Below are 16,387 nucleotides of genomic sequence, written 5' to 3'. Positions count from 1 at the left end.
CAGTAACAGCTGGGTAATCTTAGCAGGTGCGTGATACAGACACCAAGGCCTATAAATTCTCTGTGCAAATGAAGAAATAAAAACCTCCTAGAGGTTGCCATATTTCAAAAAATGAAAATCTGGACACAAAAGTTTTTGAGGAGTTTTTGAGCTATTTTAAGGGAGGGAAATTAGCACTTTTTAAAGGGAAAAAGAAACACTTCCGACATATGTTGCCCCGAACGTTTTCACTGATTTTCAGAAATTCCGGCAATGTCTGGTTGCAGACATATGGCAGCGCTACAGCCTCTGAAGTTAGGATATTAGGAAGCACAATATGGCCATGGAAGGACCATGTGCCTCGCAAGCAGAAGATGTCTCGGAACTCCAGGTCGGGCTGGGAGACACCCAACCAGAAACTGCCCTATGATCCTTGGATGAAAGGTGGTACAGTGGTACCTCAGGTTAAGTACTTAATTCGTTCCGGAGGTCTGTTCTTAACCTGAAACTGTTCTTAACCTGAAGCACCACTTTAGCTAATGGGGCCTCCCACTGCTGCCGCGCCGCCAGAGCACGATTTCTGTTCTCATCCTGAAGCAAAGTTCTTAACCTGAAGCACTATTTCTGGGTTAGCGGAGTCTCTAACCTAAAGCATATGTAACCTGAGGTACCACTGTATAGAAATTTAATAAATAATAATTGCAGCTGCCAGTCGGTTTATATAAACAATACTGAAGCTAGATGGACTAGTGGCCTGTCACAATGTAAAGAATCTTCCTGTGTTTCTCTGCCTTCGCAACCATGTTTTCACAGAAGCACAGACTTGTAGAGTTGAGGGTCATCTAGTCCAACCCCCTGCAATGCAGGAATCTTTCACCCAACGCGGGGTTCAAACCCATGACTTTGAGATTAAGAGTCTCATGCTCTACTGACCGAGCTACGGATTATGTCAACAGACTCATTGTAACATTGGGAATGGTGACAACCAAGTGGATGGAGAAATCTGCAATAAACAGAAGAATGTCTAGGCATTCAAGACTAGTTAATTTTTCTCATTAAAAAAACAACCACCTGTATTTGAATAACACCTACTGATTAGACATTTAAAACCGAGGACTTTGTAGCTAAGTTTCTAAGTCCAAAACAGAATTTTAATTGTGAGACCGCAATGTTGCAATCACAATCAAGGGAAAAAATTGAAAGATGAGCCTTACCAAAGGGCATGAAGATGGCAGTGATGGTGGACCTCCGGAAGATGATGAAAAAGAGGCAGGAGGTGGTGGTGGTGGTGGTGGACATCCAGAAGAAGGTGATGGAAGGGGAGGTGGAGGCGGGGCAGGTGGTGGACCTCCAGAACAAGAAGGTAGAGGAGGAGGAGGAGGAGGAGGAGGTGGAGCTGCAGAGAAAGATGGCGGAAGAGGAGGAGGTGGTGCTGGTGGTGGGGCTCCTCCAGAAAGAGATGGTGGAAGAGGAGGAGCAGGTGGTGGCAGTGGAACAGGCATCTGTCAAGTTTCTATTTTCAGTCAGTCCGCTCTCAAAGATCACAGACAAAATGATCTAGGGAAAGAAAAAGAAAACTGAATTTACATCCTACATCCACCAACGAAGCCTCCAGTTTGGTCATTCATAAAGCCAAAGACTTTTAATAAAACCTTAGTTCTGGGTGGAATCCATAGGTCCTTCACTCCTTTCCCACACACATGAATAACAGACGTCTAAGCAGGGGCACCCACACCGCAGGGCCCCCACGCAACGTCCGAGGTCTCGCAGGGCATCGGACAGCATCTCTGAGGCATCAGAGATGCTTTCTGAGGTCTTCTAAGACCTCGGAACCTGACTTCCAGTACCACACTGGGCACCCATAACCTGGGGCCCAAATTGGCTCCCCTGAGTCTAAGTTGCCGATCAAGATGAAGGTAATATTATTATTACAGTGGAACCTCAGCTTCCAAACGCCTTGGGAGCCAAACATTCTGGCTCCCGATCGAAAATTGGAAGTGATTGTTCCAGTTTTCGAACATTCTTTGGGAGCCGAACATCTGGCGTGGGTCTTGTGGCATCCGATTGGCTGCAGGAAGCTCCTGCAGCCAATCAGAAGCCACGCCTTGGTTTTGGGAGTCAAACAGACTTCCAGAACGGATTAAGTTTGGGAACCAAGGTTCTACTGTATTAGCTTGAGCGTGTAACATGCCCGTGTTGGGACACAACTAAATTTCCATTGACATCTAATTTTCTATGTGAAGACTTTTAAACTTTTTTAAAGAAAGAAAGCGCATTCAGATATGATGCCTCATGTGACAATCTGACCTGATACAGTCCACACACACATAATTCACTTCAATGAGAATTAGGCACTATTTATTCCCTCTTGCCTCAGACTCTTATTCCTCACTAGGTTGCCCAGGGGCCCTATCAAGCCGACTGAGACTTCCCGTCTTCCGTTCTTCTACCTTCACCATTCTCACGCTCCATAATTTCTTACTCATGGCAGGCGATGACGTTCCAGCTTCTCTACAATAGTGAATAACTCTCAGCCCGCGTCAACCTTTCTAGCACTTGTACTTTTATTTTATTCTGCCCACTGCCTGACTCAAACACTCTTCCCCTGGAACAATATGCCTCAAGTTTCTGAGCACACCGCAGTTTGCAATGATTGCACTCATTCAGCGACGACCTTCGCCTTAAACGCCAGCTTTGCAAATGGAACCTCGTCCATGAATGTTAAAGCCGCACTTGTCGATCCATCTTGCTATTATTCCTTACAGCAGAGTGTGCCCTTGAAAGGAAAGCTGAGAAATAAGTATAGCGTTTACGCAGTGCTCTGCTAACAACCACTTTCCTCCCAGATGGAATTTTCCTTTATGTCTGAGGCGAGGAACCTATGGTGGTTGGAGTCTAACTTCCATCAGCACAGCCAATGGTCAAGGATGATGGGAGCTGTGCTGCAGCAACATCCCCTCCCTGCTTTGAACAAAGGCTCTTTCCCCAGTTGTCAGCTCAAACTGGGAGCAGGCACTGTGTGGACTATGGGAATCCCAACCAGGCACTTTTTGTCTGGCATACAAGCAGGGCTGGCCTGTTGCAGATATTAATATTGCACAGTTTAAAGCGACTGGAAGCATAAGAACTGACTCCTTTTGGAATAAATCATTGCCCAGGCCCAGAAAAATACTATTCAAACTTTTAGGGCAGAACTTTCTTCATTAAAACATCAAATGTACTTTTAAAAAATACCCATATAATGTTTTGTGTGCTGTCCAGCACAGGCTCAGCGTCTTAGAAAATATGAAGTAATCCCAAAATCAAAATGGCGTCTCTCCCTGCCCCTCATCCCAGCCTGCCTAAGGCTAAGCAGCTCTTTTTGGAGAGCTATTATCACATGCTTTTGTTCTCTGCTGTGTTCGGAGAAAGACTAACAGCCGCCACCTTTCAAGATGGCAAATTTGCAACCCAATACTTGCCGATCAGAAGGTCAGCAGTTCAAATCCCTGCAACAGGGTGAGCTCCCGTTGCTCGGTCCCTGCTCCTGCCAACCTAACAGTTCGAAAGCACGTCAAAGTGCAAGTAGATAAATAGGTACCACTCCAGCGGGAAGGTAAACGGCGTTTCCGTGCGCTGCTCTGGTTCGCCAGAAGCAGCTTAGTCATGCTGGCCACATGACCCGGAAGCTGTACGCCGGCTCCCTCAGCCAATAAAGGCAGATGAGCGCCGCAACCCCAGAGTCGGTCACGACTGGATCAAATGGTCAGGGGTCCCTTTACCTTTACCTTCACTCTCAGCACAGAGTAGAGAAACAACCAACGGGGAATCCTTAGAAACTTATTGTTTGGGGGGAAACCAATGTTAGCAATAGAATTTCCCCATTTTAAACCATTATTAATGCATATACATTTTCCATTTCTGTGTGAATTAAACCCATTACACTTAACGTGACCACCTTATTAGGCAGAATGAATGCCCCAGGAGGCAGATGCTGGTGTGTGTGGCTGAGCCAATAGCAAAAGCCTCTCAGCTTTCCCTCCTCAGCTGTTCCTCTCTGTTGGACAAGAGCACTGCCTGAGTCACCTTAGTCACCTAAGCTAGTCTTGGCTGCAGCAGAGGACACCTTCCCCTCACCAATGTTGCCGTAAGATTCATCTGGCAGTACAGTCAGCTTCTGACATTTTTGTCTCAGGCAGCAACCTGTTTGGGGCTGACCTTGCATTAGTCAGAATAATAATGTTTCTAACGCTGCATTCATGGAGAGCAGCTCAAAGAGGAAACATGAATAACAATGCCATGTATGCAGTCTATGCTTTGCTTGGTTGCTCTCCAGAATTCCCACGCCCTCCCACAGCACAGAATGCAATTATTAAATCCAATTAAGTAACTTGGAAGAACAGACTCCAATAAGGTTTTTTGTCGTGAAAAATAAAAGCTTCAGCTTAAGACTGGTACCATGGTGATATGAGAAATTATCTAAAAACCAATTTAAATTTCTAGCTCTTCACCTCCATAGAGATTCCTACTTATTCCACATTTATAGAGGTTTCTACTTATTCCACAAGGACCAACTCTCCCCATGCGAACTGACCTGGAACCATCATCTGAGGTCCTTCTTTGTGCGCCCCAAGAGGAGAGGCATGGAAGGCGGCAAGATGAGAACAGGCCTTTTCTGTGGTGGCTCCCTGTCTGTGGAATGCTCTCCCCAGGAAGGCTCACCTGGCACCATCTTTAGGCTCCAGGCGAAAATGTTGCCTTGGGCGGATTAAACGTGTTTGTGGGAGGGAAGTTTTTTGTTTTATTATGCGTTTTGTGTTCTCATTTTGCATTTTTTCGTTGTGAACTGCCCCTGTGATCTTCGGATGAAGGGTAATACACACATTTAACAAATACAGTCATACCTCGGGTTAAAGACGCCTCAGGTTCAGTATTTTCAGGTTGCGTCCCGCGGCGACCCGGAAGGAACGGAACAGGTTTCTTGCGGGTTTCGCCGCTCGTGCATGCGCAGACGCTCAAAATGACATAATGCGCATGCACATAAGCAGCGAATCGCGACCCACAGACACTGGTTGCGTTCTGCTCAGGTTGCGAACGGGGCTCCAGAATGGATTCCGTTCGCAACCAAAGGTACCACTGTAGTAAAAATAAATTATTGACCTCTTGGCCAAAGAATCACAGGTGATCTTCCTGAGAAACCCCAGGAGTCTCTGGAACATAGTATGAATCTACAGTTCAACCATTTCCTAATGGCCTACAGCACCACAAACCTGCATCTTTGTCTGAATAATGTTCTCAAGAGTGTTTGTAATAACAGCAGCACTGTTAGCTTATCTGCTTCCATCAAATTCCCCTTCATGCATGGAAATGTCACGAGTGATTCCACCCGTAGCCACAGCTTGTTTTCCTCCCTCAAGACATCGCGAGCGCATGTTCACCCTTTGTCCTTGGCTCTGTGAGTCACAGGAACCAGCAGCAGCTGTAGGTTCCCTAGTGATATTTAGTCTTGTACAATCTGATCCCGCTATGCACACCCTCAAGACCTCGCTCACAACGTTCCCCCATCTCACCGTTTCCACGGTTTCCACTTCTGCCCTATTTCATCGCGGCAATCTCACATCGGTGCACTAGATCCACCTTTCTAATGAGGTACATTTTTGCAAAGCTTTCCTTGTAACTGAGCAAGCAATCCCCCACAGGACATGGCATTTTCATTTCGAGTTTTGCACAAACGAGCTTATTGGCCAATATCCATTTGCTAGGATCTTCAGCGCAACATACCTGTTACAAGTGCACCAACCCCCCCTGAACAATATCAGGATATGGAACTCAAGAATGTTATTTTAAAAGCAGGTATTTTAAGCATTGTAGCCTTAGGAAAAAGAAAGCAAGAGGCACTGTTGTTTTTCCAAGTCAATACTGTAAATTAAAATGCAATACAATTCACCCAGGCAGTTGTTGTTTGACTTTTTTTAAAGAAAAAATCTTTGTTAGTTTCTTCCATCTGTACATATCATCTACCTAAAGCTTGAAGTGGGCATGCTGAAGGTCACAGAGGCGTGATCCCAAATATAAGACAAGTTCATCTTGATAGCAGCTAGATCTGCTATTGCCTAGACTCCTCTGAGAGGGAGAACTGCGCAGCACCCCTTCAGTGAAGCTGGAGAAGGAACAGAAGGAGTCCTTTCTGTTCCTCCTCCGGCTTCGCAGGACAGGCACTGTGCAGAGAGGGAGAGCTGCACAGCGCCGTTCAGCAAAGCGGGAGGAGGAACAGAAGGGGCTCCGTTCCTCCTCCCACTTTGCTGAAGGGGCGCTGCACAGCTCTCCCTCTCTGCGCAGCGCCATTCGCTCCATAAGATGCACACACATTTCCCCTTACTTTTTAGGAGGAAAAAAGTGTGCCTCGTGGAGCGAAAAATACGGTATTTCCTGCTCCAGGGGTACCCTATGCGCTGCCTTCGGGGTGCTGTTGGACTACAACTCCCATCAGTCTCGGCCAGCATTGCCAATTGTCAGGAATGATGGGAGCTGCAGTTCAAAAACATCTGGAGGGCACCATGCTGTCCGTGGCCTACTCAGACGGACAGCAGCTCTCCAAGAACTCAAGCAGGCCTCTCCTGTGACCTGCTTCCCACTCCTTCCATTGGCGATGCCTAATATCTTCTGTATGCCATCTGGAGTTGCATGTTAATAACACAGCCAAAACTTATTTTTACTAATGTAGCTGAGGCCTCACTCTCCTCTTTTTTAGGCTAAACTCCCCTCGATCCCTCAACCGTTCTTCATAAGCCTTGGTTTTATCGTGTTTTTAATATTCTGTTGGGAGCCGCCCAGAATGGCTGGGGAAACCCAACTAGATGGGCGGGATATAAATAATAAATTATTATTATCTTGGTTTCCAGATCCTTGATCATCTTGGCCACCCTGCTCTGCAGCTTATCAATACCCTTATCTCCAGCTTATCAATATCCTTCTTAAATGGTAGTGCCCAGAACTGGACATTGTATTCCAGGTGGGATCAAAGTTATATAGAAAACCAGGATTGTATAATGACAGGAAAAAGGAGGAGGAAAAGAAAAAAAAAGAAAAAGAAAACCAGCATTGTACATCTGTTCAAGTCATCTTTCATATCTTGAGAGGAAGATTAAAAGATTTACCGGGTCTACCACTTGCTGCTGCCAGCTGGCTCTAAATAACAGCTGAAGTTATTGGTGCAGGTGTGCTACAAAGGAGGCTGTGTTGGACGGACGGAATAAAATATGAGTAAACTAAAGCCAGGTTTTGAATGCATAGGGTTGCCATACATCTGGAATATTCCGGACATAGCCGGGATTCGGCCATTGGAAACTGTGTCTGGGCAGAAATTGCTAAACGTCCAGGAAAATCTGGACGTATAGCAGTGTAGATTTTGGTGAATTTGATTAAAAACAGCTCAAAAACTTATTTTTTAAAAAACTAAAACAAAGCTCAACAACTTTGGCAAGAAAGAAGACATCAACAACTTTGGTGTCCAGATTTTCACCTTTTGAAATACGGTAACTCTAGAATACATTAAGCAGCAAGAGTGTTTTTTCATAACCTAAAAAAAACAGCTCTTGCTTATCAGGCAAATAAACAATCATTTTAAAGGTAAATGTTTACAAAACTTCAGGTGGCGATTCTTAGAAGAGGTATTCCCCCTCTCCTCTCATACAGGAAATGATTTCTCTTCTAAGATGGCAGCTGGCATGATTTTCATTTCCTCCTTCTCTTCTTCATCAGAGTTACAGTGGTACCTCGAGTTACATACGCTTCAGCTTACATACGCTTCAGGTTACAGACTCCGCTAACCCAGAAATATTACCTTGGGTTAAGGACTTTGCTTCAGGATGAGAACACTAATCATGCTCCGGTGGCGCGGCGGCAGCGGGAGGCCCCATTAGCTAAAGTGGTGCTTCAGGTTAAGAACAGTTTCAGATTAAGAACGGACCTCCGGAATGAATTAAGTACTTAACCCGAGGTACCACTGTATTTCTTTAAGCATAGGCACATTTATCCTCATGCCTATCCAAGATAGCTTTCTCTGAGATGCTGGCAGAGTTGGAGGCCAGCTATGTAGCTGAAGCTATGCACAGGTGAGTGTTTGGGTGAAAGTGAAACCTGACTTTTGACATTTAGTATCAAAAAGGCTCAGCAGTAGCAGCTTTTAAACTGACCCCTGGGGAAACACTAGCAAGGAACATCCAATTTGGGATCATTTCAGTGGTGTTTTGTTTCCAAACATCTAATCATTGTGGTCTTTTATCATGTCTCTAAAGGTAGGTCTTTATCTCCAGGTGAGCATCTCAGACATGCTGTGCTCAAATACTGTGTTTGTCTAACTATCACCATATCACTACCATCACAGAAAAGTGACCCAGTTTTATGTTTTTATATTTTTACCTTTGACTTTTTATTTATTATGTATATTGCTTTGAGAAGATTTTCTCCTTCTTGATTTAGCAGCATAGAAATTTATGCAGATATAAAGAAAAGCAAATTACCCAACCCAGAATAGTGAGTTGTGTTTTGTGTAGTGATGCCCGACATCTTGTGTTAGGTGGGAGGAAGTGAGGAAATTTAAGTGTTTGCATTTATTTTGGACGTTAAACTAGTCTGTTATGCTGGTCATTACGTAAGTAGACTCATCAAAGCCCATCCACACTTTTATTTAACTTGGATCGTGCAGCTTTTAATTCCTCCCAGTCTATGCTACATTCACTGAAAGCAGCTGCTTTCACTTTCTCCCCTATAAATCCAGATTTTCCCCTACGTACAATGGTACCTGGGGTTAAGAACTTAATTCATTCTGGAGGTCCGTTATTAACCTGAAACTGTTCTTAACCTGAGGTACCACTTTAGCTAATGGGGCCTCCTGCTACTGGCGCGCTGCTGCCGCGCAAGTTCTGTTCTCATCCTGAAGCAAAGTTCTTAACCCGAGGTACTATTTCTGGGTTAGCGGAGTCTGTAACCCTGAAGTGTCTGTAACCCGAGGTACCACTGTATAGTGGATGCTCGGGCTGCAAACGTGATCCGTGCTGAAGGCATGTTCGCAACCTGCAGCGTCCGTAACCCGCAGCACCGCATCTGTGCACGTGTGGTTTGAGATTCAGCGCTTCTGTGCATGCGCAAGCGCCAGAACCCAGAAGTAACCCGTTCCGCTAGTTCCGGGTTCAGCGTGGGGCGCAACCCGAAATCGTGCAACCCGAAGCATCTGTAACCCGAGGTATGCCTGTACAGTGGTACCTCGGGTTAAGTACTTAATTCGTTCCGGAGGTCCGTTCTTAACCTGAAACTGTTCTCAACCTGAAGCACCACTTTAGCTAATGGGGCCTCCTGCTGCTGCCGCCGCGCCACCAGAGCATGATTTCTGTTCTCATCCTGAAGCAAAGTTCTTAACCTGAGGTACTATTTCTGGGTTAGCAGAGTCTGTAACCTGAAGCGTATGTAACCACTGTAGTTGGTTTTAAAACCACTGCACGCTTATGCCTTTCTCATTTTTTTCCACTGTAGATAGTTAAACCATGAGGATTGGGGTTGGGCATTGCTGGAAAGAATGAATAATGGAAAACCCGGGAGCAGAACAAGAAACACCACATTCTGAAAACCATATACCAGAGCACAAGGAGCTCAGGTATGGACCTCAAGGTGACAAACCGAATACAGAAACTCTGGGCTTTGCAGGCAAGTGCAGATGGGCCCTCAAGATTTGCACCAATCTCCTGTTGAAGGCGCCCAATTCATGTGACTCGACATGCTACCTCCAGCAGAAACATTTTTGCCCATGCACTTTCATACCAACCCAGGAGATACAGCGACTGCACTCTGGTGCCAAACAGTCTCCCTGAGCAAATTTAGCACAAAGGCATACATTAAAGCTGATCCTTGGCAGAGTCCCTAGATTACAGTAAAGCCTTGACCATCATCAATCATTTCCTACAAAGGATTAAGATAAACAGGCAAACAATATTTCCTCCCTTGCAAATATGCATAGGACTATGGTCTTAAATTCATTGCCTGAATCAACATGATGACAGATTAGAAAAAAAGAATGCACACAATAAAGGTATGTTCACTGAGGGTGAAATTCCACTTCTTGTAAAAAGGTAAAGGTACCCCTGCCCATACGGGCCAGTCTTGCCAGACTCTAGGGTTGTGCGCTCATCTCACTCAAGAGGCCGGGGGCCAGCGCTGTCCGCAGACACTTCCGGGTCACGTGGCCAGCGTGACAAAGCTGCATCTGGCGAGCCAGCGCAGCACACGGAACGCCGTTTACCTTCCCGCTGGTAAGCGGTCCCTATTTATCTACTTGCACCCGGGGGTGCTTTCGAACTGCTAGGTTGGCAGGCGCTGGGACCGAGCAACGGGAGCGCAGCCCGCCATGGGGATTTGAACCGCCGACCATGCGATCGGCAAGTCCTAGGCACTGAGGTTTTACCCACAGCGCCACCTGCGTCCCTTCCACTTCTTGAAACTGAGTTAAATCAAACATAGTAATACATTTAATGTTTTTTTGGTTTTAAATTTTCAGTGATGTTATTTTTAAACAGAAACATAGATTTTACCCATTGTTGAAAAGCAAGATTGAATGAGGGAAGAGAGAGGGAGAGAGAGACCCAAGAGTCTCTATAATAATAAAATTTATTATAAAATAAATTGTATAATGTTAATTAATTAATTTTATAATTAATTAATTTTATAATGAATGATTTTAGAGTGTTGTTTGTGCTGTACTTTTGTACTGTTTTATTGTTGTTAGCCGCCCTGAGCCCGGCTTCGGCTGGGGAGGGCAGGATATAAATAAAATTATTTATTTATTTATTTATTTATTTATTTATTTATTTATTTATTTAAACCCCGCTCATCTGTATTGCAATAAGTTTGGTTTGGATTAACTGGGTTTTTGATTCATAGAATCGTAGAGTTCAAAGGGGCCCAAGAGTCATCTAGTCCAACCCCCTGCAACGCAGGAATTCCTCTCCCAGCCTGTGATTTTATAGCTAAAAGATGGGATTTCTGCAAAAAAAAAGAGGAAGAGGCAAAATAATAAAAAACCAGGTCTGCTAAATAACTGCTTTGTAATGTGAGCTAGGGCAAGGAGCCATCACAAATGATCTATCTGGGGTTGATGGGGCTGGTGGTTCAAAACACGTGGAGGGCACCAGAGTGTGGAAAGCCATCTTAAAATACGTAATCCTGTGTCAAATGGATGTCAGATACCACTTCCTAGGCTGAAACCCTGGAAAGCTGTTGCCAGTCTGTGTAGGCAGTACTGAACTAGACTAACCAATGATCTTAGTAAGGCAGCTTCCTAGGCTCAGTTTTGCTGGCCACTGGTAAGGTGAGGGCAAGCAAAATCAATGCAGCAGAAGGCTTTTTAGGTGGGCCCAACACTTAATGGGCACTGTAGGAAACAGGAAGTTGAGGGCAGACTAGTCTTCTCCAACCCGGTGCCCCCCCCAGATGTTTTAGACCACAACTTTCCCATCATGCAATAATGAACATGCTGGTTGGGGCTAGTGGGAGCCGTTGTCCAAAATATGAGGGCACCAGGTTGGGTATGGCTGGGCTAGACGGACCTTTGTTCTCATCCATTGGGAGCTATAGTATATCATATTCCATCCTTCCTCCCAAAGGAGTCCAGGACTACAAACACACACATGGGGGGAAAACCCTCTGAAAACAATTCTAATACAGAAGCAGGCTGGGAAAGATCTCTACTTGCCCAGGACAGTCAAGGCCACCTATAGGTTTCCAAATGGTTAGAAGACATTGGGCAGTGCAACTGGAATACCTGAAAAGAGGGGAAGAATCCACAAGCAAAGTTATCTGGGGCCCCACACTGACCAGCTGACTGTGGGGACAGACCCCACAGTCCTTTGTGCAAACCCAAGACCAATCAGCCCCATGCAGTTTTTTCCAGTTGCTCAAAACAACAAACAACAACAGATGCTCATATACTTTTGCTGCTTATCTCTTTCTAAAGGCTATTGAGCTGAACCTTCCTAATATTTTATTTTTCAGTTTTTCAAACATTTACAGACACACAAATTATAAAAACACAAATCACATACATTTCTAATAGACATATTTTACTCCCCCCCCTTTTGTGGTTCCTTTTTAATTTTAATTTTCATACTGCATTTTCCACATTACTCCATCTTTAAGTTATTCTTTAGTTTCTCTTAGTAATATGTTTAACTGCTTGTTTTACGTTAACCCTGCTAATGAGCTTAATAATAATAATTTATTTATACCCCGCCCATCTGGCTGGGTTTCCCCAGCCACTCTGGGCAGCTTCCAACAAAATACTAAAATACAGTAATCCATCAAACATTAAAAGCTTCCCTAAACAGGGCTGCTTATTTGCATATAGGAGCTTTTCAAATATTCCACAAATTACCCCCAATCTTTAATTATTTCTTATTATTACACCCGTTAACCTTGCCATTTTGGCATAATCCATTAATTTAATTAGCCACTCTTCCTTGGTTGGTACTACAACTTCTTTCCATTTCTGGGCAAAAACCATTTCTAGTTACAGTTGTAGCATACATAAAGATTTATTTATTTTTTGGTCTTTTGGTATCTCAGTACCTGTGCGCTGAACCTTCAGATTAGCTAAACTACAAGCACCACTGATTCTAATGGTTGCAGATCGTTGCGCTATAGAGTCGGCATCAATCCATCAAAGCTGTCCACTAGGAGGAATGTTGTCTGTGTATCCCTCTTTAGCAGATTGCGCTATCAAGGGGTGAGAGGGCATAGCCATCTTTTCTCCTAAGAACCCATCACATATGACAGTAAAGTTGTTTAGCTTCTGAACTCAGTTCATTTTTTTTAATTGCAAGCCAGCAATGAAGATACTTAAGTTGATGCACCCGTAGAAGCATAGGAAAGCATTAGAACCCTTGTCTGTAACATTCCTTTTTACTATTTCAGCCAGAAAAGTATTGATTATAACTGCCAGGAAGGAAGATAATACAACAAAGAAAATCCCCTGTGTTGCAAACAGAACACTCTGAACAACGAGCAACATGTTGGCTAATAATATACTGACAATATTTTTATAACACTATAAAGGTAAAGGTAAAGGGACCCCTGACCATTAGGTCCAGTCGTGGCTGACTCTGGGGTTGCAGCACTCATCTCGCTTTATTGGCCAAGGGAGCCAGCATCCAGCTTCCGAGTCATGTGGCCAGCATGACTAAGCCGCTTCTGGCGAACCAAAGCAGTGCACGGAAACGCCGTTTACCTTCCCGCTGGAGTGGTACCTATTTATCTACTTGCACTTTGATGTGCTTTCGAACTGCTAGGTTGGCAGGAGCTGGGACCGAGCAACGGGAGCTCACCCCTTTGCGGGGATTCGAACCACCGACCTTCTGATCGGCAAGTCCTAGGCTCTGTGGTTTAACCCACAGCGCCACCCACGTCCCTTATAACACTATACGATTTCAAAATTCATAAACAGAAGACATATAATATGTGCATGGAGTCACAAACTAATAAGCATCAAATTAATGTTCCATGAACAGGAATGGTAGGCGTGGTAAGTCACTGTTAAAGATCACTGAAATGGAGGCAGAATGCCTTTCCAAAGTCCATTTCCTACAAACGTGAGGTGATGGGTGCTCCAAACGTAGCAATAGGGTGCTCCAAGCACAGCAGCAGACAGAACAGTTCTTCCAGGACAATGAACTGTTTCAATGATAATTCTTCATCAGCAAATTGATTGTCCCCAAAGGTACATCAAATGGCCATGGATCAGCAATCACTTAAAAGTGTAGTGAGCTTAGGAGAGAAGATAAAGCAGATACTGCTAAGTATGACGAGGGATTTTCTTAGGGTGCATCTGGACATGTATAGTTTCATGGCAAGCCTCACAATATATCAAGGTACAGATCAGGATACGGAGATCTTCCCCTCAACTCAAGTTCAGGAGCAGCCTGTTCTCTCCCCAGTTTGCAAGAGAAAAACGAATCTGCAGCACAGTGTGGTCCGATTAGAGTGCTGGACTAGGACCTGGGAGACCAGAGTTCAAATCAGCCATGAAACCCACAGGGTGACTAGGGGCCAGTCGCTGTCCCACAACCTAAGCTACCTCAGAGGGTTGTTGTTGCGAGGATAAAATGGGGAGGGGCAGAACTATGTGCTCAGTATTAACCAGCCATGACAACAACAGAGAGCAAGCAACACATTTAAGGTAACATGTAGTTCAACCAAATAGATGGCACCTGCTGCAACATCTACCATCTAAAAACAAAGCCTGCATATTTCCTCCCAAAAAAACTACTTTTTAAAACCGTATGCAAATGAATTCAGATGGGCAGAGCAATCCTAAGGGTGGGGAGTGGTGCAACGGAACCGCTGCCACATCCTAAGCCCAGCCACCTTGTGTCAGTTGAGGTGGAAAGTGGGTGGTTGATGTCCTGTCTTCAACTTCACCAGTTCCTGGCTGGTGTAGCTGAGGGTTCAATGACTGGACCCCCTGAAGGACCCATGGAGCTCTGGATACAATGGACCCCAAACCACTGGTGCCCTACCCCTGAAACACCCCATTTGGGGACTATATGCTACCATTTGGTAGGAGAACTGCCAACCATAGTTTTCCAACTCTTTGGGCATAGTGCAGCGGTTGGCAAGGTTTGCCTCACCTGGGCCAGTTCACTCCAGTGGAGATCCCTCTGTGGGCCGGATCGCACATGCACATGAGTGCGCGCAGCCGTGATTTCTGGCGTCTGCACAGACACAATTTTTGGCATCTGAGCATGCACAGACGCGATTTCCGGCACCGCGCTGCACCAGTTTAGTTCCGCACGCGGGGACTTGCCAAGCTTGGTTCAGGGGCGGCTCATGGGCCAGTTAAACGGCCCCTGTGGGCTGCTTGTGGCCCATGGGCCTTATGTTGCCTACCCCTGGCATAGTGGGAGGGTGTCTCTGCTGCAGAAAAGCCACACACACCCCTTGCCTGGGGGGGGGAGCAGTGTTCTCATGTCCCAGCAGAGAGGTATCCTAACCACCACCCCATGGCCAGTAGAGACACATCTACAGGGCATTCGTACCATCATCCTATAGCCATCAACATTTCGGGCCCTGAGGTAGGACCGCACTCTTAATTAAATCTGATTTGTTTAATTCATTAAGATTTATCCAGTTGGATGGCAGCCCCAATAACAACAGTAATACACCAGTGCATCATCCTTAATTAATGAAATGAATATTCCTGTTCAAGGACAGGCATAAAGCTCAATAAAATATGTATATGCAATTACATCTATTGAATCCGGCACGCTTCAATGGGAGTGAAACTAGTACCAAATCATTACAAACATCCAAGTCATTCAAATGCCAGCAGAACGTCACAGCCCTAGAACTAATTTACTTTTCTTCTTTTCGGTGACTAGGGCTATCAAGCTTATTAGAACAAGTTTTGCACAGTGCCTAGAAAATGGAGGTCAGAGACTGACTGGGGTGGGGGTGGGGGTGGAATGCAGATAAAAGTAAAATGGAGAATTTGATAAGATCTTTTACAACGCTTAATACTTCGCATACACACTGCTTCGGTTAGATATAACTTTCATAGAATCATAGAGTTGGAATAGACCACAAGGGCCATCGAGTCCAACCCCCTGCCAAGCAGGAAACACCATCAGAGCACAACTTTATAGGCAGCTTGTCTTATATAATCATGTACACTTTTCTGAGCAGCTCTCAGTGCAATCTTATACATGTCTACCCAGCAGCAAGTTCTTCTGAGTCCAATGGGGTTTACTCCCAGGTAAGTGGGGATGGGATTGCAGCATATCTCCAAGTTTCTGAAGATGGGCACCTTGCTATTTAATGTGCTCCTTGCAGAAAACATCAGCGTACCTGAAACAAATCCAGTTGCTGCAGACGAGCATCCTTTTGCCAAACACCTGATTTCCCCAACATTTTTTTTAAAAAAAACCTCCCTCCAGGCTATTGAGAAGTATGAGGGTTGTTTTCCTTCCTCTTCCAGATGCAAAATTTGCAATTCTGTGTATTAGATTGCCTGCTGGCCTGGCTGCCCCCCACCTTCCCCCAGGGAAAACCCACCACAAAGTGACTGTTGTCTACAGCATTTCAATCAGAGATGTTCTGTCCACTATTTAAGCCTTAGTTTTTAAAGCATTAGGCTGCAGCTGCAGCCAACCTGACCCTAGTCTGAAACAGGTGCTCTTACTTACAACAGACAATACACCTTCTTTCCATCTATTCGTTTGGCTCTGCAATTATTATGCATCCCTCCCATTCAGGATCTAGTATTTATAGTCCCATCTTTTCAATATAGGGTCACCTTTCTTATAAGTAAGAAAATAACTTCACGAAGGGGGGTGAACAACTCTAGGACTTGATTGATGGGAATATATAGAAGAAAACAGAGCAAAAA

At 44.9% G+C, this 16,387-nt stretch overlaps 1 protein-coding gene across 3 annotated transcripts in view; it reads right to left on the bottom strand.

Moving 5' to 3' along the window:
• Positions 1 to 16,387, bottom strand: part of WIPF3 (WAS/WASL interacting protein family member 3) — a 36,327-nt gene that overhangs the window by 18,639 nt on the left and 1,301 nt on the right. For all 3 annotated transcript variants that reach the window (XM_053359560.1, XM_053359561.1, XM_053359559.1), the window contains exon 2: positions 1,194 to 1,536. In XM_053359560.1, coding sequence (XP_053215535.1) covers positions 1,194 to 1,481 — 288 coding nt within the window. In that variant the 5' untranslated portion in view covers positions 1,482 to 1,536. The remainder of the gene's footprint in view (positions 1 to 1,193; positions 1,537 to 16,387) is intronic.

The sequence above is a fragment of the Podarcis raffonei genome, chromosome 12 (genome assembly GCF_027172205.1).
Source record: "Podarcis raffonei isolate rPodRaf1 chromosome 12, rPodRaf1.pri, whole genome shotgun sequence".
Classification (NCBI taxonomy): domain Eukaryota; kingdom Metazoa; phylum Chordata; class Lepidosauria; order Squamata; family Lacertidae; genus Podarcis; species Podarcis raffonei.
Note: the sequence above shows the minus strand (reverse complement) of the source record. Positions and strands in the feature narration are given on the sequence as shown.